Here is a 27,592-nt window from a genome sequence, read left to right as displayed (position 1 = left end):
TGTATAAAATGTAATCACATCGGTTACAGCACAGATGAATGGAGTTGCTCTAATTTACATTCTATAATGAAAATGCATTATTTAGGAATGGTATGAATCGCTGTCGCTCCAATTTTTTTCCCACAATTTAAAACATGTGAATTGGCTCAATAAAGATTTATTAGCACTGGATTGGAAGACAGTCATCGGAAGCACACGCGCGCCCGCACACTGCAGCAACTGAGGCTGAGCTTGAAATTCATCGTCGACAAACACAAGTTTGAGCCCCCTCTTTCTGTTTTCTCTCTCTCTCTCCCTCTCTCTCCCTCCCTGCGTCTCAGCAGTCCATTGGTGCTCTCCTTATCCACCAAACAGGAGCTCACAGTGCCCTTTTCTTCCTGCTCCTCCATCAGCATCAGCATCTTTCTTTTGTGCAGAACACGCTGTCTTTGGGTTTACGAGGTTTGCAGGACGCATTGGAGCGGGCGCGCACATTCTTCGTGTGCACACAAGCCCCATCACGTACCGCTTGTGGATTCCCCCCCCCCTTCGACCAGGCTTGAGCGTGCTCTTTGCTCCTCCATCACCAGGAGTTGCTTTCACCACACAGCTAGAAAAAATGTGGCCGGGCATAGCGGCGATACTTTTGTTGTGCTTGTGTGGAGATTCAATGGCTGGCTTTCCAAACCAAATCAACATCGGTAAGTTCGCTTATATTAATTGTATTAATTAAGTGTGCGCAGCCTGTAACTAAGTTCACTTGAAAGTGAGCCAACATGTTTGGTTAATTAATAAATTGGAGAAACAATGAGCTCAGAAACTACTCGTAAATATGATTTGTACAAAATAGAATTTTGATCATGCTGGTCTTCATTAGGAATTTGGGTGAGCTGGAGCCCATCCCAGCTGACTTTGGGTGAGAGCTGAGTTACCCGGGACTGGTCGCACATAGTAGTCGATCACCCAGGCACATTTTTGGGGTGAGGAGGAAGAACTGATGGGCAACGTAACTGCAGGGGGGGCGTGGGGTCATATGGGATCACACACTTTCTAACCAAAAATGCCATTTTAATAACCCTAACCCAACAAGGAAGAGTTTAAAGCAAATAAAAAAAATATAACCACATAGCCTACTGTAATTTATTTTCCAGCGCAAAGGGCTCTCTTGCATAACAGCAACGGCACAAAACAGGAAACCGACATTCAGTGCAAGAACTCATTTTGTACATTCTTCCACAAAAATCAACTCACCTAAAATTTAGATAACATTGAGGTATTTTGTCCTGCTTTTCATTCCAAATTAGGATTTCTCATCTTTTAGTGTAGTGTAAACTAAGACCTGTCTGCCATCTAGTGGTGATTGGTGATATTACAACTTAAATATCCAGTAAACTGCTGCACATTTGTAAAAATAAAAAAGAAAAGAAAACAAAAGAAAATGAGTCTTATTCAACCTCAAATTCATCTTGCATAATATGTGAAACATTCTCATGTGACTTGCAGGTGGACTTTTTATGCGCTCCACAGTGCAGGAGCACAGCGCCTTCAGGTTTGCAGTGCAGCTGTACAACACGAACCAGAATGCCACGGAGAAACCTTTCCACCTCAACTATAACGTCGACAACCTGGAGTCGTCTAACAGCTTCTCCGTCACACACGCCTGTGAGTAGTCGAACGCAACCGATTACGAAGCGGCCTTCCCTCCGGCTTTTTTTGTATAGGCAGATGTCACATTGTCAAGGCTCAGCATGAAATTATGTGTTTGGTTACTCTTCCTCCTGATAATTAGACACTAATATGCTGTATCTTCGTCTCTCCCTCAGCTTACTTTTAATACCAAATGCAATTTCTGCTCTTGCATCCACTTGCACTCAGTTGCCTGGTGACGAGATGTGTTTGCTTGAAACGACTCACAAGGTACAAAGTGCAGTCGCAGTGAGCGGCTGCTAAAGCAATAAACACCCCCAAAAAAAGCTCAAATTTAAGTTCTTTAAATAACCATAGAGAGTAAAATAAGGTTGAAATTTGGCCAATCTATAAGATAGAAAGTTTTCCCGTTAGTTTATTAATTCAAATGAAGACAACATAATCAAGAGGATTAACAGCAGCGAGAGAGGACGGAAAAAAAAATGCAAGCTAAACATTTGCCAATTTATAAAAGACCAGTGAGAATTTAATCATGCACACCTGTCAGACAGTTTGACAAATGCAGCAAACTAAATATATTTCTTATTTGAGTCATGAGGGTTGCATAATGTCCCGCTCGCCTGCCGGGTGTTTATGCAGCAAGCCAAAGTGCTGATTATTTTGACACATTTCTATTTTGCCCAGAGTGATAGGTTAGTCATTCCCGAGCTTTGCCCCGGCTCACGTCGTCGCTTTTCATAATAACGTGCCAAGATGACTGAGAAATCTTTCTTTCTGATTGTATGTGTCGTCTGCCAAACTTGCTCTTTTGTCAATATGGCGTCAACGAGCGGAGTGGCGGCGAGCTTTGATTTCGAATGGAATGGAATAAATAAACCGATGCTTTCCTCTCGCTGGGTCACATGATGATGACTGGATGCGAATCCCTCATGGCGAATGTGTGTTATTGGCATTTTGGATCAATAGATGGAGGCCTGCGTTCAGTGTGTGTGTGTGTGTGTGTGCCACTTTGTTCCCTAGTGGAAAAATCAATTCAATTGTTGCGTGCATCGTAAAAAAGATTAACACACACGAAACAAATGAATCTAGTGACGATATATAAGAGCAAACAGGAAGCTGTCACTGAGATCCGAGAGAACTCCGATTTTGGCTCATGCGAGGTTGCAGGATATATTGATTGGACGTTAAGCACCAGTAGCTGAATTTGATTAACGGTTGCGCCGTATATACATATTTGATTCATCTGGTTTTGCGAGCCCTTGGAGAGAGGGTCTTACCCAAAGTCATGTCTGGTTAAAAAAATCACAACTAGAATCCTGTCAACTTGCATGACCTGCCCCAAGATGACAAGATGGCCCCCAAGCTTGATCCCAAACATGTTATACAATATTTCAGACCATTCTATTCATCAAAGGAGAGATTTGCATTGCATGACATCCACTTGACTGATGACGAGTGCAAAATCCATTCAAAAATATATTTTATTTGCTGCCTAAGAGCTCTGGCTCAGTCAGCACATCGGCAATGTGTGGCGTAAAGCTGTAAAATGCGTTTTGCTGCGGCTAAATTTGATCGGCCGGGGCCGAGCCGCTGGATGCGTTCATCTCTCATCCCGGGCATCAGAATGTGCTCACGTGTCGAGGCTGCAGCAGAGCAACAGTGATGACTTGTGACAAGTCGCACGGCAGTGACGCAGCGGTTTCACAAAGGCCTGCTTTTGTTCATCTAATCCCAATGCGACCTGAGATTATTCAAGGACACGGGGGAAGGCGATGATGCCATGGGATTAATGACTCACTGATTCAAATTGAAAATATTTACATACGTTTTTGTGCAGCTTTAGCCAATGGGAAGTTAAAATGAGTGTGACTTTTAAATTGGCTTAAAATAAAAAGATAATCCTTCAGCGGCGCAATGATTAATCGATTACATCTAACATCTAATCGATTATCAAATTAATCGAGAATTATTTTTGATAATCGAATAGATTAGGTGTTATTTCCTGCATTTTTTTTCATTCAAAATTGTCAGATTCCCAGATTAATCGACAACATAGTCAAATAATAATCAAATAAAAATAAAATGATAATGCTTTAATCGATTAATCGATGTCTGATCGATTATCAAATGAATCGAGAATTATTTTTGATAATCGAATAGATTAGGTATTTTTTTCATGCATTTTTTTCCATTCAAAACTGTCAGATTCCCTGATTAATTAATTAATTAATCGATAATCAAAATAATCGTTAGTTTTGTTATTGTTTTGAGAGAAGCATCTCCTTTCAGTGTTTCTGATTGTTCATTTGTAATACATACTGAGCTGTTTTCCAAGCAAATTCTTTGCGACAATTAATTTGAATAATAATCACTTCCATGTTCCATTTTCTGTGTCTTGTGCAGAACCTAACACTTTACAGCCTCATTCCTCTGCCTCTCGCTGTAGCGGTCCTTGGATAATTGTTTTGCTGTGCATGGAAAGTCGGCGTAGGTGGAGTGTTAGCAGCCTTTTCACTTTGCTGCGGCGAAATAATAAAGTCGACTCTCCCCTGCAAGCCTCTAACAGCAAACAGGCCTTGTCACTGTGGCCTCGCTGTAGATTTTCCGTTTCTCAAATAATCCCGCAATGATACATTTGGGTCAGAACAAATCTCGGCAAACCTTAGCGTAAAAAAATAAAAAGAGGTCAACGTCCATCACTTTATTATTTATCACAGCCTTGCGTTAGACCTTCTGCTTGTACAATAATAGATGCGGTCTTTGACCTCATCATTTGTAAGACGGCCATTTTGGGACAGCAGCTGTGTCCTCTCTAACCGACCCTGACAAGGTAGGACAAGTACCGTCTGTCTCCTTCTTTCCTCCTTTGGGCGGGTCAACAACCTCAACCGCCCCCCGCTGTAGCCGTCTCCTCTATATGTTCGTTTTTCTTTGGTTCGAACCAAACCTTTACATAAACATAGGCTGATGTTATCAAATGCAATGATCGGAAATTTACACATTCACAAAATGGAGCTGCTTTTGTCACTTTTTGTGCAAGACACTTCAATCCTCTCACCTCACCTACCATCTCAGTGTGAAACGTCCTACAAAAAAAAGAGGAGAAAAAAAAAAGCTCTACCTCCTTAAGGTGATAAAACAAATGAGACGTTTCGCTTTTAGTAGGCTATGCTTCATCGTTGTATTGTTCCCACAGGAGAAGGACTGCCTGGACAAAAACTTTCGCACCATGTCCAATTGGATGATTTATGGCCCGAGAGCTGTTCTATGGATATATTTAATTTTCCGCTTGCATCATGACCTGAATAGCAAGTGCTGTGACTTCACTTCAAGAATTGTCTGTTTGATGTTCAGGAAAATCAGAGCGTTTGCCTCTCTGGACTAAAACGAGGGCGGTCGCTATTATTTTGAAGAAAAAAAAAAAAAAACGATAGCTTGCATCTTTTTAGTCCTTGTGTGTTTGGCTCAGTATTTACAGCTGGAGTCCGTTTACATGAACCTGCATACAGCAGAGGATTGGATGTGTGTGTGTGTTCCCCATTAGCTTAGCTGATTACAAGAAGCCCAAGGACAAGTCTAGGGCATTAGAACCAAGGGGAGCAAACAACCCACCAATTATCTTGGTGGAGGAATAATTAATTATTTATATTCTATCCATTTTTTGGCACTTATCCTGTAATATTTGTAAGGAATGAGAATGGACACAGTGACGCTAGTCTCCCTCTGCATCCCCAGTCTGCTCTCAGTTCTCCCGAGGGGTCTACGCTATCTTCGGCTTCTACGACAGGAAGTCCATGAACACTCTGACCTCCTTCTGCGGGGCGCTGCACACCTCCTTCATCACACCCAGCTTCCCCATCGACGCCGACGCGCAGTTTGTTATCCAGATGAGGCCCGGCTTGCGAGGAGCCGTTCTTAGTCTGCTGGACCATTACAAGTGGGAGAAGTTTGTCTACCTTTACGACACCGATAGAGGTAAGAGCTTCTTTTCAGCCTGCACCTTCTGCTTCTAAATATGCCAGCGCGTTCACGAGTGCACGTTCCAAGTCTTTTTAAACCGACGGAGCATTTCTAGGACAAGAGCACTTCTTTTTCCATCGCCTCCCCCGCCTCGCTTTACATATTTCTCTTTCAGGTGGGCGTCTCATCATCTGTTCACTCATGCAATATTTGGTCATATCAGCAGAATGGAAGAATCTCTTTTAAAAAAAAAAAAAATTCAGTTTCTGCCCACATAAAGCTGAGTCATGTTCAAACCCATCTGAAAGATCATGTCAAATTAGGGTGGGCGGGGACGTTTTGTTTCAACGAGCTGGCCGACACCTTTCGGTGGCAGATTGCAGAAGCTTCTAATTAGGCCGCCGGTGAGACGGTGACAAAATGATCGAGGAGTGCGTAACCTCCCCCGAGTGCAATCATCCTTCTTAAAAGCGCATCACCACGCGGCTCCTGACCATCCGCAGCGAGACGCAGTGTAAACACGGCAGCTTAAAACGGATTCCCACATTCCCCGCAGCTTGTGTTTACCGAGAGGCACGTTAGCCCCTTTTTCTATTTCAATCAATCAATAAAAATCACCAGAGCGCGTCTTAAATTGAAAATGAGGAGCATTATTAAATCAGAATCGGTCCTCATTGAAGTCAAGTGGACTTTGTCACACTCCATAAAATGACTTGCAAAAATATTGCTCTGAAGGTTTAACCACCTTCAAAATCTGCATTTGATGAGACAAAAGGAGAAAAGGTAGCCAGCCTGCCTCCTCGAGACAGCAATGTCATAAAAAAAAAAAAAAAAAAAAAAGCAGAAGGAAGCGTTGCACGTTTATCTGCTGCAGTGTGACGTCATCCGCTAGCGGCTTTGAAACGTCCTCCTCTAACAGCCTGCCGGCAAAAAAGACCTCTCGATCCGGGCAACATCTGCTCTTCACCAGCTGCCCACTCGAGTCAGACCTTGCCAGCTTTATTAACGCTTGGCTGATTACTGCAAATTGTACTCAATCCAAAATCATAAAGAGCACTTTTATTTCGCTGAAAATAAAATCCTAATAAATGCCTAATAGCATTTTTTTTATGTCATTGAGACAGGAAAAATATAAACATTTGCTTCCCTGCACTGGCCACACCCCCTTGACTCTTTCCATCCAATCACATTCAGACACTCATTCATCCAATCACGTTCATGTTTTCGCAAACAGTCGGAACTTTGTGTAAAATTTCACGCGACACTTTCCCGCCCCTCTCCATCAAACGGCGATAGCTCGGATTGAAAGATCCGAGAGACTTTTTATTCAACGTTGATCTCAAAGAAAACATCTGCTTAACTGCCCGCTGCTAAAGAGCCACACTCTACAGTCAGGCTAGCGAGCTCATAAACAAAAAGTAAGATTGCCTCAAAGCAGCTGTTCCATGCTTTAAAGCACCTTCAATAGGACACATCAATGAGATTTCATCTTGTGTTTTTATGCCAGGTTAGAATATTGGGGGCCTGTGTTCGGTTTCAAGAGCCTCTTTTTTCCCTCTTCAAGGGCTCTTTTAGGGCTCATAACCATCGTAGCGTAAAAGGAGGACAAAAGTGTGACGGCGCAGTCGAGAGGCACACTGGTGCTTTTCAAGTGGTCCCAACTACAAAGACATAACTGGGCCTTTTTCTTGCATGTAATAAATGATGTGTGCTTTCAATTAGCTTTTTTTTTTGACCATCTGCTTATTTACACAAAATTTGGATTTATTGTGTGAAGACAAAACACACAAATCCATGTATTTGCAGCAACGTGCGTAACAAAACGCAAACTAGCACTGGCACGGTTGTTTTCATTTATTTTGCTTCAGTAAGTTGTTGTGCAGTTTTGAACTTCAGGACCTTGGACAGTTCCTAATGCACCCAGCGAAGAATGAACTCGCTCTGCTGTAATACAGTTTCAAGGGGCCGGATATTTATTTTTTTTAGATGAAAGGCTTTACCGCAATGTACTTGACAAGTATAAAAGTGAAAAAAGAAAAAAAAAAAGATGACGTGTTGGCAGCTTCACGATAAAACCACCGTTATCATTTCTACACCCTGGCGAAAGGAAATTCCCGCTGGAGGCTGTGTGATGATCTGTGGGGACCATTTACACGAGGCTGCCAAGTTGGGCCTCGGGTCACTCGCATATCTCGACGCCTATTAGAGGTTGGAAGACGAGAAGATATTCTTTTCTTTTTTTTTTCTGCAAGATCAGCAGAATAGTCGGTTGAGGTTCATGCATTTAAAGTGCCATCGAGCCTAGCCTGGGGTCTGTGCACTTATGCATGATACGACTGAGTACCACACACACACACACACACACACACACACACACACACATACATATATATATATATATATACATATATATATATATATATATATATACAGAAGCCTATTTCTATATTATAGAGCCCCGGTTTAATTCCGCTAGTATTTTCCCTCCTGCTGCTTCAGTTGAGCAGAGGCCAAGAGCAAGACAGCAATTCGGGTCAATTGTTTCCATCTCTTGGCTGGTTGTTTGGCGTCTTAGCAGTTGCGTTTTCTTCTATGGAGGCGGCGAGTGAAGCGAGGAAGGAACAGAAGAGTCAGCAAAAGCTTGTGTGCCGGGGCATTGTCAGCCATGCTGTCAAATCCACCCCGTTGGTTTTATTTTTTTTATTTTTTAGCTCCTCGTATCAGAATGTGCACCAACCTCGGCGCTTTAAGAAAGCAGGTGACTATAAAAGGCCCGCTCTGCCGTCCCGCTCGGCTCAGTTTACTCTCTCCCCTCATCTATTTCAGGACTATTGCTTTCAGGATAACAAAAAGCCATTACAGCCAGACGTCTTTATGCATTATGAAAGAGACTGATGTGACATGCGCTTCCCTGCTCAGCCCCCCGAGAGAAAATGTTGTTTATTAAGAAAAGAAAGGATGAGAGCGAGCGGAAAAAAAGGCCGCATCACGTTTGAAAAGAGCGCTTTGCTTGTTAGCCGCCTCTCTTTGTCCGTTTGAATTTTGCAAGTTGACAATGATCACACGACGGCTTCGCAAACAGGAAGCACGCAGAGGTGCGAATGCTCAACATGTTGTGAGCAAATAAGCACTCGGCGGCTGTTAGATAACAAATGATCGCTTTGGGGGTGCGGGCGGGAGTGGCAGGGGGTGGCGCTGCACTCGCTCTAATTTGGAATAGAAAGCTGCCGTTATCCGCATTGGGAGTTTGCCTTTTTAGGCTAATTGCACACATGAATGTCCTCCGAGGACATGGTTAAGCATTAATGCATGGTCTCTCACTAACTGCAAAAAAAGTAGTATTTTAGCGGCTTGAAAAAAATTCTGTTTACCAGTTGGGATATTTCTAGAGCCGACAGTTGTCGTCGATAAGCTTACAGACTTTGCGGGAGAGCTCGCCAGCAACTCACTACGTTCCATTTCGACCATGCATTATTTTACAGGGCAGCTCCGAATAATTGAATCGGTGAAATGTCCTTGATGGTCGTCCTGCCTGCTGTTGCTTATAAAATGAGGCCATCTGTTTACAAAGTGGTCCAAAAAGACTCTGTTCAATATAACCGAGTCGATTCATTCCACTTGTCTGCTGGCGTTAACGATTCACATTTTGGTACATTTTATTGTTTGACCTGCTTGAACGATGTCAGACTGAGGAGCAGTTTGGGGCCATCAGCTGCGTCTTATCCACAAAACCCCGAGAGTCTACCATGTGGGCGCTCCTGAGCCTCCCGAGTGGCCGATACGGCGGCGCCCGGTGGAGATGCACTTGTCTTTAAAGGCCACATCTGACTGGAGAGCCGCTTGCTTAATGCACGACTTTGAAGGTCACCAGCCATCATGTCACCCCCGTGCTCTGATGGCTTATTGGGAACGGCTCAGCCGACGCATCCATCAGGGAGGGCCACTAGCGACTAGCTGCTTGCTTTAACTGTGCACACGTATATTCTTTTGGATCAATGCACATTAGCCGTCTGATGTGAGTCGTCGAGATGGGCCGAATGGAGGCTGTGGCCGCTTTCGCAGAGAGCTTTCATTCACAATGCAGCAGCGAGCCTTTGGGGATGATATCCATTCAGATGTTGTCGTTTTGACAGAGTGGGATGATTGAGTCACACATGCGCCACATTTGGAATCTTATACTGAATCTTCTACTTCAGTTAAAACGGAGCTTTGACGTCTGTAGCCGTCAATGGCAGTGAATGAGTCAAAGCAAGAATAGCACTTTAGGGAGATTTTGAGTATTGTAGAAACTTTAATGAGAGAGTTAATGCTTCCAATTCTAATTTTAGTGTCACATTTCTTTCCCAGCATTTTGACAAAATTGATGTGGACTACTTTTTTTTTTTTTTAAAGGTCCATGGCTTCAGGCATGTGGCACTGACCTACTTGCTTCCAGTCAATCAGTCACCATTTGTAACGATCGTATTCCTTTGACCCACACGTAAAATACAATGCTCTGTATTCATAAATACCAGTAAGAGTTAGACGAACCTAACAAGACCGATTTGGAAACCGCACAAGCACGAAGTGAATATTTCACAAAATGTGCAGTGACCTGATGTGACTGCTGACATGATTCTTGAAGCGCCTCTGTGAACTTAACGTTGCCGCTGAGCGAGATTAAGAGCAGCTCTTGATTCTACATGACTCACCTGATTCCTCCCACTCAATCCCACCAAGCGCTACAAAGTAAATCTGCCTCTCACTTACTGTTCACCTGTTGTGCTTACTATGGCGATTCTTCAGCTCCGCATTTTGACTGCAGATTAGAGACTCTGCTGCCACTTTTTTTAGGTACACCAGCACCGACCAATCAGATTAGCTCTGTCATAAATTCTGCTTTAATAGAGATACAGTATTAAACTTCACCTTTGATTGATTGGTTTAAAGGTTTTAACAGATAAGGACTCATATTATACATAGTGAGAGAACGGTCGTTGAAGCTAAATGCTCTTGTGCGTTAATCCCGCAGGTTTTGCCATCCTCCAGGCCATCATGGAGTCGGCTGTAGCTAACAACTGGCAGGTGACAGCTCGCTCGGTGGGGAACATCGTGGACCCCACCGAGTATCGGCGCATCATTGAGGAGATGGACCGCCGGCAGGAGAAACGCTTTCTCGTCGACTGCGAGGTGAACCGGATCAACTCCATTCTTGAGCAGGTGTGATTCTTTCTGCTATTTTGCTACTCGTTCTGCATCGTTTGGAGGACAGTTTTGAAGCGTTTGCAAGTTTGTTATTATCATTATTATTATTATTTTATTGTTCATTAGTTTTAGTATTTTTGTATTCTCATTTTATATTTATTTTAATTTTTATTACATTTCATCATTATTATTATTTTTGTTTCCTTATTATTATTTTATTTTTCATTATTTTAGTAATTTTGTATTATTTTATATTTATTATTTTAATTCTTATTATATTTCATCATTATTATTATGACTTTTCTTTCCTTATTATTATTAACATCATTATTATTATTATTATTATTGTAGCCTCTTGTTTGAAGTCAACCGTGCTTCAGGCGGGTAAACAAGCTAACGCATAAGTGCAGCAAGTGGCCCCGCTGGCAATACAAAGCCTCGTAAAGCATCATCCGACAGCCGAGCGAGCGTGCCCTCCAAAGAGGCTCACCGTTCCTCGGTCCGAGAAGAACAATTCCTTCTCGGAGCTGTGACATCAACACTTGCTTTAATGTGATATTGGCTCTAAATGTAAGTAGGACACACTGTCCCAGAACGGGAACAACAATGAGCCTACTATAAATAGCCTCTCCTCCTAGCCAGAGGGAAGATCGCTTACAAAGGCTGGAGTGAGCAAACAGCCGAGATCACGGCGGCGTCAGAAAGCAACCGTTACGCACGTGATTCTTGGCTCTTCATTAAAGCATGCCGATGCGACTCTTCAATCGCTCTGCATCTGCCAGCTTGAACAAGATGGCGGAGCTCTATCCGTCAACGATTTGATTTCAGGCTCTTTGACCTCCTTCTTTACTTTATTTATTTTGCAGCTAGCCGAACCCCCGAGGCTTTTCATCTGGCGCCAACTGCTGTTTTGAACTATTCATAATTGCGACATTTTTCGTTATTCTCAATGACGGCTGAGGTAGATGCTGAGGAGCATCTGTGGTAAAAAAAAAAAAAAAAAAAAAGCTGAACAATATGAGGTGATGACTAACGTGCATGTCAAAGAGCAGTTTCGACCCTCAGGCTATGCTAAATGATTCATATCAGCATCCAGATAAATAACAGATACAAGCAAGGTCTTTGTTTTTGGCAGTTGACTTTTTTTAGGTACAATAGAAATAATTAGCCGACTGGTGAAAAGGGACCAAAATCAGACAGTGGAGATGTGAAGAAGCTAGCCGACAGTGTGTCGGAGAAACAAAGAGAATTTTCCATCAGTGGCTAGGGAGGCAAATCCGATTGAAGAAACTTGGGCGCACATCCAGCTCGGCGCTAAACATTCTGCGTAATTAGACGTGAGCCCGTTGGGAATATTCTGACTGCGCCCCGACTTCAAATGGGACCGAGCAAACCTGCTCGTTCACACAGGATGATGGAGAGTCAATGCCAAGCTGAAGCTTACTCACTCTCTCTCTTCTTGGATGGATGGAGAGATCTACCATGTTTTCAAATTTCAGAGAACCATTTCAATGAACATGCAGATGTGTTTCAAGGTCAGGCAGCAGGTGTTTGTGTTTGTTCTGGTCCACGTCTGCTGTGGAAGTCTGTTTCATAAGGATTTTTTTTTTTAACCCCCCTCTGTGAGCGTCCCACTGGCCTCCAGCATCTTTCTGACGTTATCAAGCACTTGCAGAAAGCACAAATCCCAGGGGAGCGTCAAACTAGAGCATCAGGATCCTAAAAATATTTGTTATGGCCACTTGCCCCTCCCCCCCTCAGAATAAATCCACTTATAGAAGACAAGCTATTTTAGACTTAAAATTAAAGCTACCGTATGTGAATAAGAGTAATTTGTGTACATGCTCCGAAATACACTGCAGTAGAAATGATTGCCTGACTGTGTGCTTTGTGGGGGTGTACACAGAACGGAAAAAAAAAAAGAACTCGCCACCTCCACAATGCCATTTTTAAGCTTGCTGCTCTGTTACGGAAAACCCGACACAGTCACACTATGAAAGGATGGTTTGCCCGTTGAAGAAGTTTACTTTTGGTGCTAATTAGGAGGCAGTGACAAAGGGGGGGAGGGTGGTTTGGGGGGGGCGGCCACTGCAGAGAGGAAGCAGTGCGAGAGGGCAGTTTTGCTGCAGCCTTGACCTTATTTCACTTGTTGAAGTTAATGGAAAGGAGCAGGCGGTGTCATCGTGGCGTCTCGCCTCTGTGTGTCTCCCGCACACACGCAAGCATGTTGGAGTGCGCTCACGAGTTCCGCTGCAAATGTCACTTCTTACTCCCATTTTCTCCTTTCTGACTGCGTTCTAAAACCCAAAAAGGTCTTTGTTGTTCAATCTTCCGCCTGTGACTCACTGAATATTTCTTCCTTGTAGGTGGTGATTGCGGGCAAAAACACCCGAGGATACCACTACATACTCGCCAACCTGGTGAGAAAGTGATCCAGAAGAATCGACTGGAGATGAAACGACATGATGCTATTATCTGATATGTACTTTGCGGCTTACTCCGGTTTTTGACCTCCAGGGTTTTTCCAACATGAGCTTGGACAGGGTCTTTTCTGGTGGAGCCAACATCACAGGCTTCCAGATCATCAACCCGGAAAGCGCCATTGTGCAGCAGTTCCTCCAACGCTGGGAGCGTCTTGATGAACGAGAATTCCCAGAAGCTAAAAACACTCCACTGAAGGTCGATGAGACCCACTGAGTCTTTTGTCTTAAAAAAAACCTTTAAAATAACTATCTGGTGGGTTTTTTGTGTGTCGCAGTACACATCGGCACTGACCCATGACGCCATTCTCATCATCTCGGAGGCCTTCCGCTACCTTCGCCGCCAGCGTGTGGACGTGTCCCGTAGGGGAAGCGCGGGCGACTGCCTCGCTAATCCTGCCGTGCCTTGGAGTCAAGGCATTGACATAGAGCGAGCTCTGAAAATGGTGGGCACATTCACAAATGGAGTTCCAATGTGCTTGTGTTCCTAATGTCACATCCGCTAACGCCTGTTGTGCCTACCAGGTCCAAGTTCAAGGCATGACCGGAAACATCCAGTTTGACACATTCGGGCGAAGAGCTAACTACACAATCGATGTGTACGAAATGAAGTCAGGAGGCCCGAGGAAGGTATGTCAGTTGTTAGCCCATGACACCAAGTCACAAATTCATAAATTATATTCTCAACTGGCAAAATAATCCCAATGAAATATTTACTGGGCTTGTTAGGTTTTTGGCCCCAACAGAAATTCTTTACACCTATAGCATGCTAACAAGCTGTGGGCCCATAATGATGTGTAATTTCTAGCTAGCATGCACATGGTTGCTAACATATGGCAAAGTGGCAAACTGAAGACAAATCACTAAAGCGAGCAGCGGTCAACAATGCGCTGTGACATATACGTGTTAAAAAGCCAGCTCTGTGAGCATGCAGGTCCATCTGGACTTTTAATAAGATGCTTGACCTCTCCTTTCAAAGGACTCAGTATCCTGTCATTGTGTTCATCTGTCGCCACCAAATGCGCCATTAGAATGCGACTACACGCAATAGACCGGCACTCGGGCAGCATATCAGTCTCTCGTCTCTTTTGTCCTCAGTATCCTTGAGGAGTTTGTTCAATCTGCTGCGTGCACGCGTGGCCAACATTTACTTTGGATTTGAACAAAGCAATAACTGTCACTTCTTTTCTTGTCGGCGAGACTGTGACAAACAGCCAGATGTCGACTGTGCCAGCGGCTCGACACTGTATGTCGTTGACGTCTGATAGGACAAGGACATGTTGTGTGTCGCTTAAAGAACTTGAACTTGGTTTGTCATCAGTTTTCGATTATACTTATTCATATTTTTAGTCTGCAGCTCAATGAGAAAAAGCTGTCTCTATCTACAAAAACAAGGAAGGGCTATGAAAGCTGGATACTGGAATCTCCTGTATTCCATTAAAAGTGAACAAAAGGGGACCGTTATTTGAGTGATTTAGCCAATTTTCATCACTATATGTTGTATGTGTACGGACATAAAAATGTTTTTAAACATCTCAGCGGACTTCAGAACTTGCACGTCAACGACCAGGTAAGATGCAAGTCTCCAATTTATGCTTCTAAAGTGTACGAATTGAGTATTAATTTACATTTTGTAACTGGCTCCAAGAGTCTGAACATTTGTTTTTTATATGTTATATTTAGCTCAAACTTGGTTGGACCTTGTCGTTTAAGATATTTGAATCTTTATGGCTAATATAAAACTGTATTTTTTATCATTTACATGATGCCAGGACTGTGGATTTTTACCAAATCAGAATTATCATGAGCGCTAACTAAGTCGCCATCTTAAAAAAAAAATCAAAAATATCCATTTTACTGTCTGAGGAGGTTACACAAAAACAGAAACGATCCCCTACAAAGCAACCGCCTCAACCTCTTGAAGAGTACAGTATGTGAAAAAGATGAAGTTTGTCTTTGTCAACCCATGCTGCTTTCTGGTTATGTAAGAGAAGATTTGCAGAGCCGCAAATAGCGTCCTCCTACTCAGCTGAAGTCAGGGCCAGGTGAAGCTACATAACATATTGTGCCAGCCATAACAATTGTATCACCGTAATTAGCATATTAGCAAAACGCTATCTACAAAAAAAATGAGAATATTTTTGTCCCCCAAGTACATCCGTCTCGTAACAACTGCCACCATCTGTGTTGTTTTTTTTCCAGATCGGCTACTGGAACGAATATGAAAAATTTGTATTTATAATGGATCAGCAGGTCACCAACGAGTCGTCTTCTGTGGAAAACCGAACAATTGTGGTCACTACTATTATGGTACACTCTCAAGCAGGTTTTAAATGTTTCACCTCAAGATTTCTGCCACTCAAGGTCAAGGTGTCCATTGTTGCAATCTGTCCTGGGAGGCTAGAACTATTTTCTTTTGAGTTGCTTTCCATCCACTCACTACATGTTGAAACAGTCGACTTGCTCGTAAAGAGTGTTTCAACTGTATCCGTGTGGGTGTCAAAGCATTTTGGTTTTGTTATATTCCAGTGGGCTGTTGTAGTAGTGACATCACAATAACGGCATTGGTAACCATAACAATTGAGCCCGGTGGCTTTGGGCGCGTACGTAAGTAACGGTGTTTCCGTCTCACCGAGTAAAGCGCTCAGTGACAGAGCCTCCGAGCGGCCGGCCGGCTTCAGAGGACATAAGCAACCAAAGGCCACCCTGCCCTTGGTTGCTTATTGGACCTCAAGTTCTCCGAGTTCAGTACGTAAAAGTAGTTCTGGTGTGGAATCATCAGGCCTCTTTAAATGTAAAATAAGGTGCGCCTTATCTTACATTTAAAATCACGGCCTTGTCTCACTTCTGACTTTGTCTATTATGTTTGCATGCTAGGCAAATTCAGAACTCAAAAAGTCACACTGTCAAACGTCAAAGCATTATTTCCCTCACTGTTTGTCTCTTTGTACAGTTTTTACTATTTCATTTTTTTGAAATCACAGTCATCTCAAGTTTCTTTCTGACATGCCATGATTTAAATTCTGTCTAAAACCCGATTTGATGAAACCAACACGGACGTAGATGAATAGTGCCGAAGAGGGACCTCCGGGGATTCACATAGAACTAAATGCAACGTCATTTCCTTCAAGAATACTTTTGTCCGACGCCGATTGACAAATTACGACGTCTCTATCGATATCGCCACTTGGGTCAATGCCTCCTCTGTCACTGACGTTTACTTTATGAACTGGAAAAATGCTCTGTTCAGTCCCCCCCCCCCTTTTCCCCGCCCCATGTGCCATGCTGATACAACGCACGCAAGCAGAACCCCCCCCACCCCAAAGTCGTAGCTTTAGTGCGAGCTTCGTATGAGGGAGCCCTGATTTCCTGCTTTGTGCGCTACTCTTGGTCTGTTTACTGCAGCAGCGGCCCGCTTATTTTTTTGGATGTGTGTTGCCCCCCCACCCTCTCCCCGCCCCATGATGCTGTCTGATTGTTGTCCACCGCTCGCCCCCCTGCATCACGCCTGCATGCCTCTGTGTTGTGACCGCTAAGGTCCAAAACCCGTGTGATCTCTTTGCCATCAACTCAAACTGTTTCTGATTAACAGGAAGCGCCATATGTGATGTACAAGAAAAACTATATGCAGCTGGACGGGAATGACCGATATGAAGGCTACTGTGTCGATTTAGCGACTGAAATTGCAAAGCACGTGGGGATCAGATATAAGCTGTCGGTAGTTCCGGATGGGAAATACGGAGCCAGAGATCCAGAGACCAAGACGTGGAACGGGATGGTGGGTGAACTGGTTTATGGGGTGAGTATCGGTTTATTGTTCTTGATTCCATTTTTCAAAAATGACCATGTATTTATGACAATGAACATTTGTTCATACAACTAAATTAGCTTTGTGTAAAATGTGTTTTTGCGCGATTGCCAAGGGCGGGGGTGGGGGAGGTCGAGTAGAGGTGACGCTGATTCACATTTCAAGGACTGCCCACATAAGCTCCTCCGCGGCTGTCTTGCAAGTCTCTTACTTGATTCATAATGCGGAGTCGAAGGGAGACAAAGACGGCAACCAACACAAATGCTGGTGACTCATCTTTACCGAGAGAGATGATGTTTTGCAGACTACTCTAAGCTCCCACAATTCTCCAAACTGCTTTTTGCATACGTTGATATTAAAGCCAATTAAAGTCACTTTTAGTATGAAATTATCGTGACTTGGTGGCACCCACTGTCTGGGCTTTATGTAACTTATGGAAATTAGTTAATTAGTGGCCCGGCCGTCCCGATTAGCCACTCCGGGCGCGCTTAATAGCAAAGGGTGGTGTGTCATATCGTTTACGCTAACGTGTATTGTACCTGTTCCCGCTTCCACAGAGAGCTGACATAGCAGTGGCTCCTCTCACTATAACGTTGGTACGAGAAGAAGTGATAGACTTCTCCAAGCCCTTTATGAGCTTGGGCATCTCCATTATGATAAAGAAGCCTCAAAAGTCCAAGCCCGGCGTCTTTTCCTTCCTGGACCCGCTGGCCTATGAGATTTGGATGTGTATAGTGTTCGCCTATATCGGCGTGAGCGTGGTGCTGTTCCTGGTGAGCCGCTTCAGTCCTTACGAGTGGCATCTGGATGAGAACGATGAGGCCAAAGACCCTCAGAGCCCCCCCGACCCGCCCAACGACTTTGGCATTTTTAATAGCCTGTGGTTCTCGCTGGGTGCCTTCATGCAGCAAGGATGCGATATCTCGCCAAGGTTGGTTGTCGCCTTCCCTCTCCGCCGCCTCTCATCATCTCTTTGCATTTTAGAGTCCCGTTACATACATCTCCATCCGGCCATGGTGCATATAGGTTATTTTGGGCTGCGCCTCCACCCCCACCTCACTACTAACTTCACGCCTTACTAAACCCGGTCATAACCTCCGTCTCCGCGCCTCCGTCGGATTCCGAGCTGCCATGCCCCGCCTCCACAAACTAACTTGTATTCACCATGCTGAGGGCTGTAAAATGCACAGGGCTCATTTTTCATTGCAAAGTCCCCGCCGCTCCCCCCCTCTCCTAATTCGTCGTGACTCTTGGAGGGCTACCGTGTTTTTGCTGCATGTCCCATTTTACGGTCATCAACTTGGTGCATATAACACATTTCATGTGGAAATGAAAAGCCATCGGCGCCTTGTACCGATCAAGCGCTTTCAAGTGTCTGCCATCCGAGTCAGGCACTCCATCCACGGCTCCATGCATATCTCCCTGACCTCTTCTGCAAGGATTCTCGAAGACCGCAGCTGGATTATTCAGACGATAAAAAGAGTGAATGTTACCATGACGACCAGGGCCGCAGCTAGACATGCGTGAAGCAACTCTGACACCTTTTCCTTCCTCTAGAATGACTAGCGACAAATTTCGCAAGCTTTTGTAGTGCTATTGATTCTCCCTCCATCCAGAGCAGCGGCTGTGTCCAGACTGCAAATGAATAGCGCTTAAGCCAAGTCACCACTGGCTAATTAACCCTAACCCGAGCCTTCAGGATTCAGGTAACGACCAATCACGGCTCACCTGTTTTCCGGGTTTGGCCACGTGACGTTAGCCCCTTAGCCACTGTGATGTCGTTTTCAATAGACAGCAAGTGGCAAAATGGCCGCCCCCCCCAACTCCCAAGATGCTGCTTAATTGATAATCCCGCAATATTAATCAGAATACCGTGTTTCGACTAAAATTTTGAGCGGACGTCCCCTTTAAAAGGAGTTGACGTGCAACACGGCCGTGTCTCGCTGCTCTTACGTCTCCCGTCCGCTTTGCTTCCTCCCGCCAGGTCACTCTCGGGCCGCATAGTCGGGGGAGTGTGGTGGTTCTTCACCCTCATCATCATCTCCTCCTACACGGCCAACCTGGCGGCTTTCCTCACCGTGGAGAGAATGGTTTCTCCCATCGAGAGTGCCGAGGACCTGGCCAAGCAAACGGAAATCGCCTACGGGACGTTAGATTCAGGCTCCACAAAGGAGTTCTTTAGGGTGAGTCGACGTACCGACTTGCATCCCGTAAAGCAAGATGTGTGATCAATAATTTGGAGATTACATTTCCTGCACGGAACTTCTAAAGTGGCGCTCGGTGTCGCATAGATTTTCCATCAAGATTGTAGCTCGCTAGCTATTTTGTTGCACACACCAGGACTAATCTAACGTTCGAAAAATCTAATGAGATCCAATACAAGTGCTTTATTGAATATTCCGTTTTTTACGGAGATGATAATCTTTAGTCTTTTTTCATCCTGGTGTAACGAATCCAATTAGTGCGCCACGCCTCGCTAGGCAATTAAAAATACACGAGACGAGGTTATTACAAATTAAACTAGCACTTCCGACAATGCACTGAATGTTATTCTAACGATGCAAAAGAGCCCCAAATGAAAGACTAAAAATGTTTATATTCTCAATCGGATAAGGACGCTCTCTGAGATAATTGTTGAAATCGTACAATCGGTCCTGAAATTTAAAACTAACAATTATGTTTTTACAAATAGCTGGAACATTGGATCAATAAAAGCAGAAATATTCAGAAGCAATCCAAAACATTTATTTAGTGCATGCCATGATCTACGTCATATTTGAGGAGGAGGAATATCTGACAGGCTTTCCGGTGAATCATCGCATAAATGCTTCTTTATCTTCAAAATCCTTCGCAGAATCTTTCGGAATTATTTTGGGATTTGTTTCGGGAACATGATTTACAGTTTTATAAGTGTGTTGCTGACAGCATTTCTCTGTATGATATGCTGTTATATTGAATTTGAAATAAAAGTACATCCAATAAGGTATTTAGTTAATATATTTAGTAATGTGCATTTTTTAGATATGATGCCTTAGAAGCAATAATAATAAAATAATAATAATAATAATAAAAGTAAATATTAAAAAAATAAAAAATAAAAAATAATAATAATAATAATAATAATGATGATGCTGACAAGCATTCATCTTCATGTACTAGGGAAAATAATGTCATCAGAACTGTCATCAGCTGTTACTGTCATATGAAAAGCATATGGCCGCTGCGATGATGGAAACTTGCGCATATGTCAAGAATGATTCACATCGTATAGCCCGAGCTTGCAACCTGTTCGGTTTGCACTGAATTATTTATGTTCCCGTGGTGAGCGTCACGCTCGCACGTTCTTTCAATATGCGCCGAATAACAAACAGAAACAAAAGAGCTTAATTATTTTATGATGTCCCCTCAGTTCTCCCCGACTTGTAAAAAAAAGAAAAAATGCTCCAGAGAGTCGGAGTCGTTTTTCTGCCTGTCTGCCTTTTGGTTATGGCGCTCGGTGACAAACTACCTCTTGAAGACATTTAGAAGCTAATGAAAAGTTTTCCTCTGAGGCACTTCTTCACTCGAGTCAAACAGAAGGTCACATTATCTCCATTTTAATTCAGCACCACGCCACGTGGAGCAGAATGTTATCCAATGACGGCAAGAGACAGATGACAATTAAATTGCTTTTGTCTACGTTAGTCTGAAATGAAGCTCCTTTATTCACTTCATCATAATTCATTAGCACCAAGATGCCAAAAGTTGGTGCCAAAGCACTACCTTTGTCTGAAATGGCGCTCCTCTATTCACACCACCATCGTTCATTAGCACCAAGATGCTAAAAGGTGGCGCCAAAGCACTACATCTCTGAAATTAAGCTCCTCTATTCACGCCACAATAGCATCAAGGTGCTAGAAGGTGGCGCCAAAGCACAACTAGCTTTGGCCTAAGTACAAACACAATATGCGTGAATAGGCGTATTTAGAACACCTCACCTGTTGTTTTGGTGCTAGCAACAGTGCTAACGTTACCGGCAGTGCTCAAAACATAAAATGAGCATTGTCATCTGCAATTTTTGCAAGTCATATGACTTTGGATGTATTCAATTGTTTGTGCCTCCCAGCTGTGAGATGCTGGTGGGATCAGACAAGGACGAGGTGACTCCCGAGTAGAAACATGGCTGTTATTTATCTCTACTGCGCCGCCAGATTGCCCGACCTCGGGCTTCTGGCGCAAGGCCCGCGCTGGCTCCGCCTCGCCGCTTGGCTTAAAGGCTGAACTAACTGGACTAATTAACGTCATTACAAGGGGGCAGATAAGCGCTACGCACGACTGGGTCGGAATATTCACACCACTTGTACATCAGCTAACTCTGTTTTGTGTCTCTTTCCCTCCAAACGCAGCGCTCCAAAATAGCCGTTTATGAGAAAATGTGGTCGTACATGAAATCGGCGGAGCCGTCGGTGTTTGCCAAGACGACACCTGACGGGGTGTCTCGGGTACGAAAGTCAAAGGGCAAGTTTGCCTTTCTCCTGGAGTCCACCATGAATGAGTACATAGAGCAGCGGAAGCCGTGCGACACCATGAAAGTGGGCGGCAACCTCGATTCGAAAGGCTACGGCGTGGCCACACCCAAAGGCTCCGCATTAGGGTGGGTGGGATAGTATAACAATGCGCTCCATCTTGTTATAGTATTCCAGCCACCCTGATGTCACCTTGTCACACTCCTTCATTCTCTTTCCCTTCACGAGTCTTTTCCATCTCATGTTTTGTCTGTCTCTCGCTCCTTACAATTTCTTGCTGATTTTTTTTGTTTGCCATCTTTCATTGGTCTCCCCACTAGTTTTTTTGTGTGTGCCATTGCTTCCTAATTGACCTCTAAATGATCTCTCTTTATTTGTGCATATGCAAGTCTAGTTTCTGAATGTTGAGCAGCATGTTGAATGTTTTTTTGTTTTTTTTCTTTCTTTCTGCTAATCAAACAACGGTCGTCCCCATCCCGCACACTTTACACGACTCATGGAAAGTTAGGGAGGTTGGGCTTTCGGGTGAAATTTCAAAAGGAACCTGAAATGCATTAAAACCGATTTTAGGCTAACTCCAAAGCTTTGAATGCATGCGTCCAACAAAACTCACAGCAGGTCAAGACTGGTCAACCACATTCATTTCTGCACATAATTAAAAAAAAAAAAAATCTTTGTGGCCAAGTTACGCAACAACACTGAAACATCAAACATGCATTGAAAAGTTTAGAGAAGCTTAAAATGAAGGTTCATCCTGCACCCTAACTTTCTGTGAGTCGTGTACGTACAAAGAATGTGACTCTCCACGCCACCTCTCTAAGTATGGATGTCAAAATGCCTCTTACCTTTCCACACAAGTGCAAATTCTCCACCAATTTGTCCCTTCCGTGCTCCCCTACTGAATTTTCCAACACGACTACTATGACTATTCCCGCTATTAGATTTCTCACGGACCTGTTCCTTTTCTTACAAGTTATGTTTTATCGTTTCAAGAAATGCTGTTAACCTGGCAGTGTTAAAACTGAATGAGCAAGGCCTCTTGGACAAATTGAAAAACAAATGGTGGTACGACAAAGGAGAGTGCGGCAGCGGGGGAGGTGACTCTAAGGTCAGCCTCAATGTCACCAAAGTCGGGTGTCCTAAAACGGAGTAATCGGCAAGGCTGACGTCACTTCAAAGTCAACTTTGGCCGAGATGAATATGATTCTCACTCTTTATTTTCTGCCGCTGAGATCAAACAGGAACCCTTTCCTTGGCTAATAAAGTACAATTAATTTCCCAAGATGAGACATGTTTGGCGTGTGGCTAGGAAAGACGGGAAGAAGCATTTGGAATGCCTGCTTTTTTCTAACCACATGCCAACGTGAAAGCTTCATTAAGGTTGGCTATTCAAAAGCCTTAAACGTGCGCCCCCTGGTGGGCGCTATAGTGTAGGCTCAGGGAACAGCGTTGTCTTGAGGGGATGAAGCATCACAGGCAAACGTGAGAATTCTAACGAGACCAATAACGTTCCGTCGGTCTCTCAATGGTCACCCCCGTGTGGCGGAGCACTACAAGATGTTACCAGGGGCCTCGTTTGTGTCTCTTACACCATCACAACCCTGTCTAGTTTCTTCTTTATTCCTTTCTTTGTCGGAGAGCAGTACTGTTTAAAAGTTGGAAGCGGCAATTTGTTGTTTGTGTATCCTTGTTTGCAACAATCATTTTGACATACTTTACGCCATGAAGTGGCACATATCAAAATTGAAACTTGTCAAAATGATTGTGCACCGATACTGACAAATAAACAACAAATGCCCCGACAGCTTTGAACTTTTTACAGTACTTTCTTCTGGAAATTTCCATTGCTACAATGTACACAATCGTCAGAGCGTGCATCCATCTGTGCCACTCACTTCCTTTCTTTCAGCTTGCAGCAGAATTCAATTGTGAAAGAGGAGACGAGCCGAGTCATCCTCTCTTTCCCGGCTGAGCGGGACACGGATACTCACGAGGGGGACGATTCAAACGAGCCGTCTCCTCTCGCCTCCATCGGTCGCTCGGACACACACATTTGTGACGCCCATTTCACTCTACGTACTTGCAGTATAGTAATAGCTGTCACTTATACTAATGTCTAGGGATGTAGTATACATATACGTACAATTATACATATACGGATACATATACACTTACTATATATATATAGTATATACACACACACACACACATATACTGTACATAAATATATTTATACATATATAGTGTGCGTGTACATATATATATATATATACACACACACACACACACGTGTGTATATATATATACACATAGTATGTTATTTATTTATATATATATATATATATATATATATACACATATATATATATATCTCCATCCATCCATTTTCTGTACCGCTTAGTCCCCACGGGGGTCGCGCCTATCCCAGCCGTCATTGGGCAGTAGGCGGGGGACACCCTGAACCGGTTGCCAGCCAATCGCAGGGCACACAGAGACAAACAACCATCCGCACTCGCACTCACACCTAGGGACAATTCGGAGTGCTCAATCGGCCTACCAAGCATGTTTTTGGAGCGCATCGTAGGTCCAGTATCTCAAATGTTTAATGTATAGTTGTCACACCCTTTCCATTTTGTCATTAACCTACAAGAGCTTTATTTGTTAGCCAACAAAGGGTTCCCATTTGATCCAGCTCGTTCGCAGCAATAAAGAGTCGTCTACTTTAAAAGAACATGTAATTTGTGCAGAAGCCAAACGACAGCAGCAGCAGGCGCCGCTTCCTCACTCTGCAAACGTTAGCCCTGTGGTCAGTGTGTGCCGATTACTCGGAGCGACACGGGTAGGGTCTGGCACGCTACGGGTTGAAATAGAGGCTCAGGTCATTCGTAAGCTGCGTACTGACGTTTTATTTCTCGATCTAGTGTCGCTTGCTATCTGTCATGTCTTGGCCAGCACCCTACTTGTGATCGCTTTGCACAGTATCAAGTAGTTGACAAAGTTGAATAACATAAAATAACATAATCAAATGTTATTTATGTTATTTCCCACGTGAAGAACTCCAGTAAACCTTGCCGTATTGAAACTCAGTGAACAAGGCATCTTAGACAAGCTGAAAAACAAATGGTGGTACGATAAAGGTGAATGTGGAACCAAGGACTCGGGAAGTAAGGTCAGTCGCTGCAGGTCTTTTTATGCTGATTGCCCCAAACAGTGCATTGTGGCCTAGTCGCTCATATCTGCATCTCTGACATCGTAGCTGCAACTTCACCAGGAAACATTTGTACATCGACCTCACCCTGCACACAATTACGTAGTGGATGATCATGATTCATGCATGTCCAAGTTGACGATTCCTCGGTCCAGTTACAGCATGATCACGCCGCGGGGCTTTTTTTGAACTCATGCCATCAAGCAACGTTGGAATGAAACCATCCTGCTGCTATTTAATCATCCAGGCTGCTATTGAAATGGAATTTATTGGTGTTTGCTAGCTCAATTTACCGACTTGTTTTCTCACAAACTGACTTTTGAATGCCACTTTCACCTGGAAGGGGTGTCTTAAGAGTCAAGTTTCTCGCGGGATGGTCTCAGTAAAAAGTCATGACCAATTGAATACGCTCAGTAAGAAACAACTGAAAGGTGTGATGACGGCTCTTACTTTCTCCAATTAATGAGACAAGTCATGTTGCAGCTACAAGTTGGAATAACATTAGAAAGTTTTAGGCTCATATTTGCACTGTCACCAAAATTATTCACATTATTAAAATAATCACATCACAGCTTTAGTTGCAATGAAATAAGTGCACTTTTTTTTAAATAAGCGCAGCGCAGTTTAACATTGAAAATAGGGAAACTCACATAAATTGCTTTCAATATTATTGTTTGGCGTTTAATAGCAGCAAAATGGAGTAAGTTTGAGGGTTCAATGAGGGTTTCACATGTAGACCTGTACGACCACGACCGCCTTCCTTTTAGAATAAAGCAGCCGTTAGTTACCACTTGTCTGCATTCACCTTCCTAGTTGTTACTTAATCGGCCTCCGGAAGGGGCTTTAGTCAGAGTCGGCTAGCGTGTGACAGAATGCTTTGCAGCCTCGCCTCGCCGCTTCCCAAAAAAAAAAGCCTTAATGGTGGTCTTTACCTCCCCCAGGACAAGACAAGTGCACTAAGCCTGAGCAATGTGGCAGGAGTCTTCTATATTCTGGTGGGGGGGCTGGGCCTGGCTATGACCGTGGCGCTCATAGAGTTTTGCTACAAGTCTCGGCAAGAGACCAAAAGACTCAAACTGGCAAAGAACGCCCAACATTTTAAACCAGCCCCTCCGGTGAACAGCCAGAATTTTGCCACGTACCGTGAAGGCTACAATGTGTACGGGACGGAGAGTGTAAAAATCTAAAAGGGTACGTATGGCCACCAATCGTCGATTAGCATTTTTCAAAATGTGGTTTTCAAACTTAATGCGTATGTTTTTGTGTTTTGCAGAGCAAACTAAAAGGTGCCAAATTCCCATCCGGGACCACCGTGTGTGCGTGACCTTGACACTCCATCGCCGTGCCGGACGATGGGAGGCGTTTTGCGAGGCCCGTCACAAAAAAGAAAAAAAACAACACACGGCCGTGACGCCGCAGGACTTCTCGGGGTTCCCTTTCCTCTCGTAGTGCCTTACGGAGCATTCTGCATCGGGGCAATTGACACTCACTTGAAATTAAACGTGTGGAATCAAGAGCGGAACGTTGGAGATGTTGACTTTTATATGCGAGATGAAGACAAGATCCCGATGTTGTTAGTGTGAGCATTTTCAAATGACAACATTCCTAGGAAATCACAATGTTCCATGACTGGTGAGCTACTGAATTTTTAGAGGTGGCACACCATGTTGGTGACCGCTGACATATTTTGTGGTGAAATTTTACGTTGTATAACTGTTATATTTGGTGAAGTCATTCTCCTGTTTTACTATTAAGACTTTTTAGTGTCATTATATTGAAGACTAGCGTCAAGTAAGGTTTAAGATTTTTTTTCTGTGTCCTAACAAGGACATCCTCCCTGGTATTATTTTTCATAAGTGAATGGAAAGCTAAAGGACTGCATTTACTCCAACTGCCAAAACTTTGGGGTTCACTTAGTGCCATGCAGTACTTTGAAGAGAATTTGAGTTGATTCCTGACGTGATATTCCAAAATGGTTAACTGGGTTTACACTTTGTACACATGTGAATGAAGAATTTGGGGTAGTTTCTTTGAATATTTGGGCTTGTTTTAGGTGGAGGTCATTCTGTGTACAGTGGCGGGGCTAGAAATCTTTCATTGGGGTGGCCAAGGGAGGGCAAAAAAAGGTCAGGTGGGCATGTGAGGAGTGTGTGTGTGTGTGTGTGTGTGTGTGTGTGTGTGTGTGTGTGTGTGTGTGTGTGTGTGTGTGTGTGTGTGTGTGTGTGTGTGTTTGGGGAGGGTGTGTTGATGGTCAACTGTACAATCTCAAACATTTACAAAGGTGCATCATTTATTTTAAAAAACGTACATGCTGTTCCTAAGCTGAATTATTAAATTTCATAGCAGTTTATAGCATTTTGGCATAAAACATATCACACGGCCTACTGCATTTCAAAAAACACATGCACAATTTGAATTTACTGCCTCTGCTCTTACCTGCTGGTGAAACATTCTTCGTTCTTGTGTTCGTTCATCTCCTCGACTTCCCTGTCCAGCTCCTGAAAGTCGAATGCTATCACAGCTGCTTCTGCTCTGCACCTGTTTCTTTAGAAAAAGTGGGAGACATCACATTTCTTGCTCATTCTTCCCTATTTATTAATCACAAAAAGTCTGGTTAAACCACATATGTTAAGCAAAACGTCGTAGGTCTTCATTTACGTTGGATATACAGTGATCCCTCGCTACTTCGCGTTTCCTTTATTGCGGCTTCACTACATCGCGGAATTTTTTTCCAATTTAAAAAAACGTTTAAAAGTCCAAATAAAACTTCTAAATTGAGGAAACGATCTAACCTTTAGGACAATGTAGTATTGCTCCAAAT

At 43.6% G+C, this 27,592-nt stretch overlaps 2 protein-coding genes across 6 annotated transcripts in view; one reads left to right on the top strand and one right to left on the bottom strand.

Annotated features, from left to right (window-relative positions):
* Nucleotides 1-27,592, bottom strand: part of gng8 (guanine nucleotide binding protein (G protein), gamma 8) — a 757,718-nt gene that overhangs the window by 404,785 nt on the left and 325,341 nt on the right. The window lies entirely within an intron of this gene.
* On the top strand, nt 299-26,183 carry LOC119133297 (glutamate receptor 3). 5 transcript variants are annotated; one of them, XM_037268960.1, is made up of 16 exons: nt 299-680; nt 1,483-1,641; nt 5,362-5,601; nt 10,598-10,785; nt 13,137-13,190; nt 13,288-13,449; nt 13,529-13,696; nt 13,776-13,880; nt 15,453-15,560; nt 16,843-17,049; nt 17,616-17,989; nt 19,043-19,241; nt 21,444-21,691; nt 22,557-22,671; nt 25,713-25,962; nt 26,045-26,183. In XM_037268960.1, exons 1-15 carry the CDS (start codon nt 599-601, stop codon nt 25,956-25,958), a joined length of 2,655 nt encoding a protein of 884 aa, XP_037124855.1. In that variant the 5' UTR covers nt 299-598; the 3' UTR covers nt 25,959-25,962; nt 26,045-26,183. The 5 variants fall into 5 exon arrangements, with proteins under 5 accessions (XP_037124855.1, XP_037124852.1, XP_037124854.1 ...); XM_037268957.1 differs by lacking the exon at nt 22,557-22,671 and adding an exon at nt 24,618-24,732 and having other exon boundaries at nt 501-680; XM_037268959.1 differs by lacking the exons at nt 25,713-25,962; nt 26,045-26,183 and adding an exon at nt 24,618-24,719 and having other exon boundaries at nt 501-680.

Source organism: Syngnathus acus, chromosome 14 (genome assembly GCF_901709675.1).
Source record: "Syngnathus acus chromosome 14, fSynAcu1.2, whole genome shotgun sequence".
Classification (NCBI taxonomy): Eukaryota; Metazoa; Chordata; class Actinopteri; order Syngnathiformes; family Syngnathidae; genus Syngnathus; species Syngnathus acus.
This window is presented reverse-complemented; position numbering and strand designations above follow the sequence as displayed.

Coding starts and splice junctions, on each gene's coding strand:
- LOC119133297 (XM_037268960.1), top strand. CDS start 599: ATGTGGCCGGGCATAGCGGCGATACTTTTGTTGTGCTTGTGTGGAGAT. Junction 17,050..17,615: donor TGGGTGAACTGGTTTATGGG/GTGAGTATCGGT, acceptor CCGCTTCCACAG/AGAGCTGACATAGCAGTGGC. Junction 22,672..25,712: donor GCGGGGGAGGTGACTCTAAG/GTCAGCCTCAAT, acceptor TACCTCCCCCAG/GACAAGACAAGTGCACTAAG.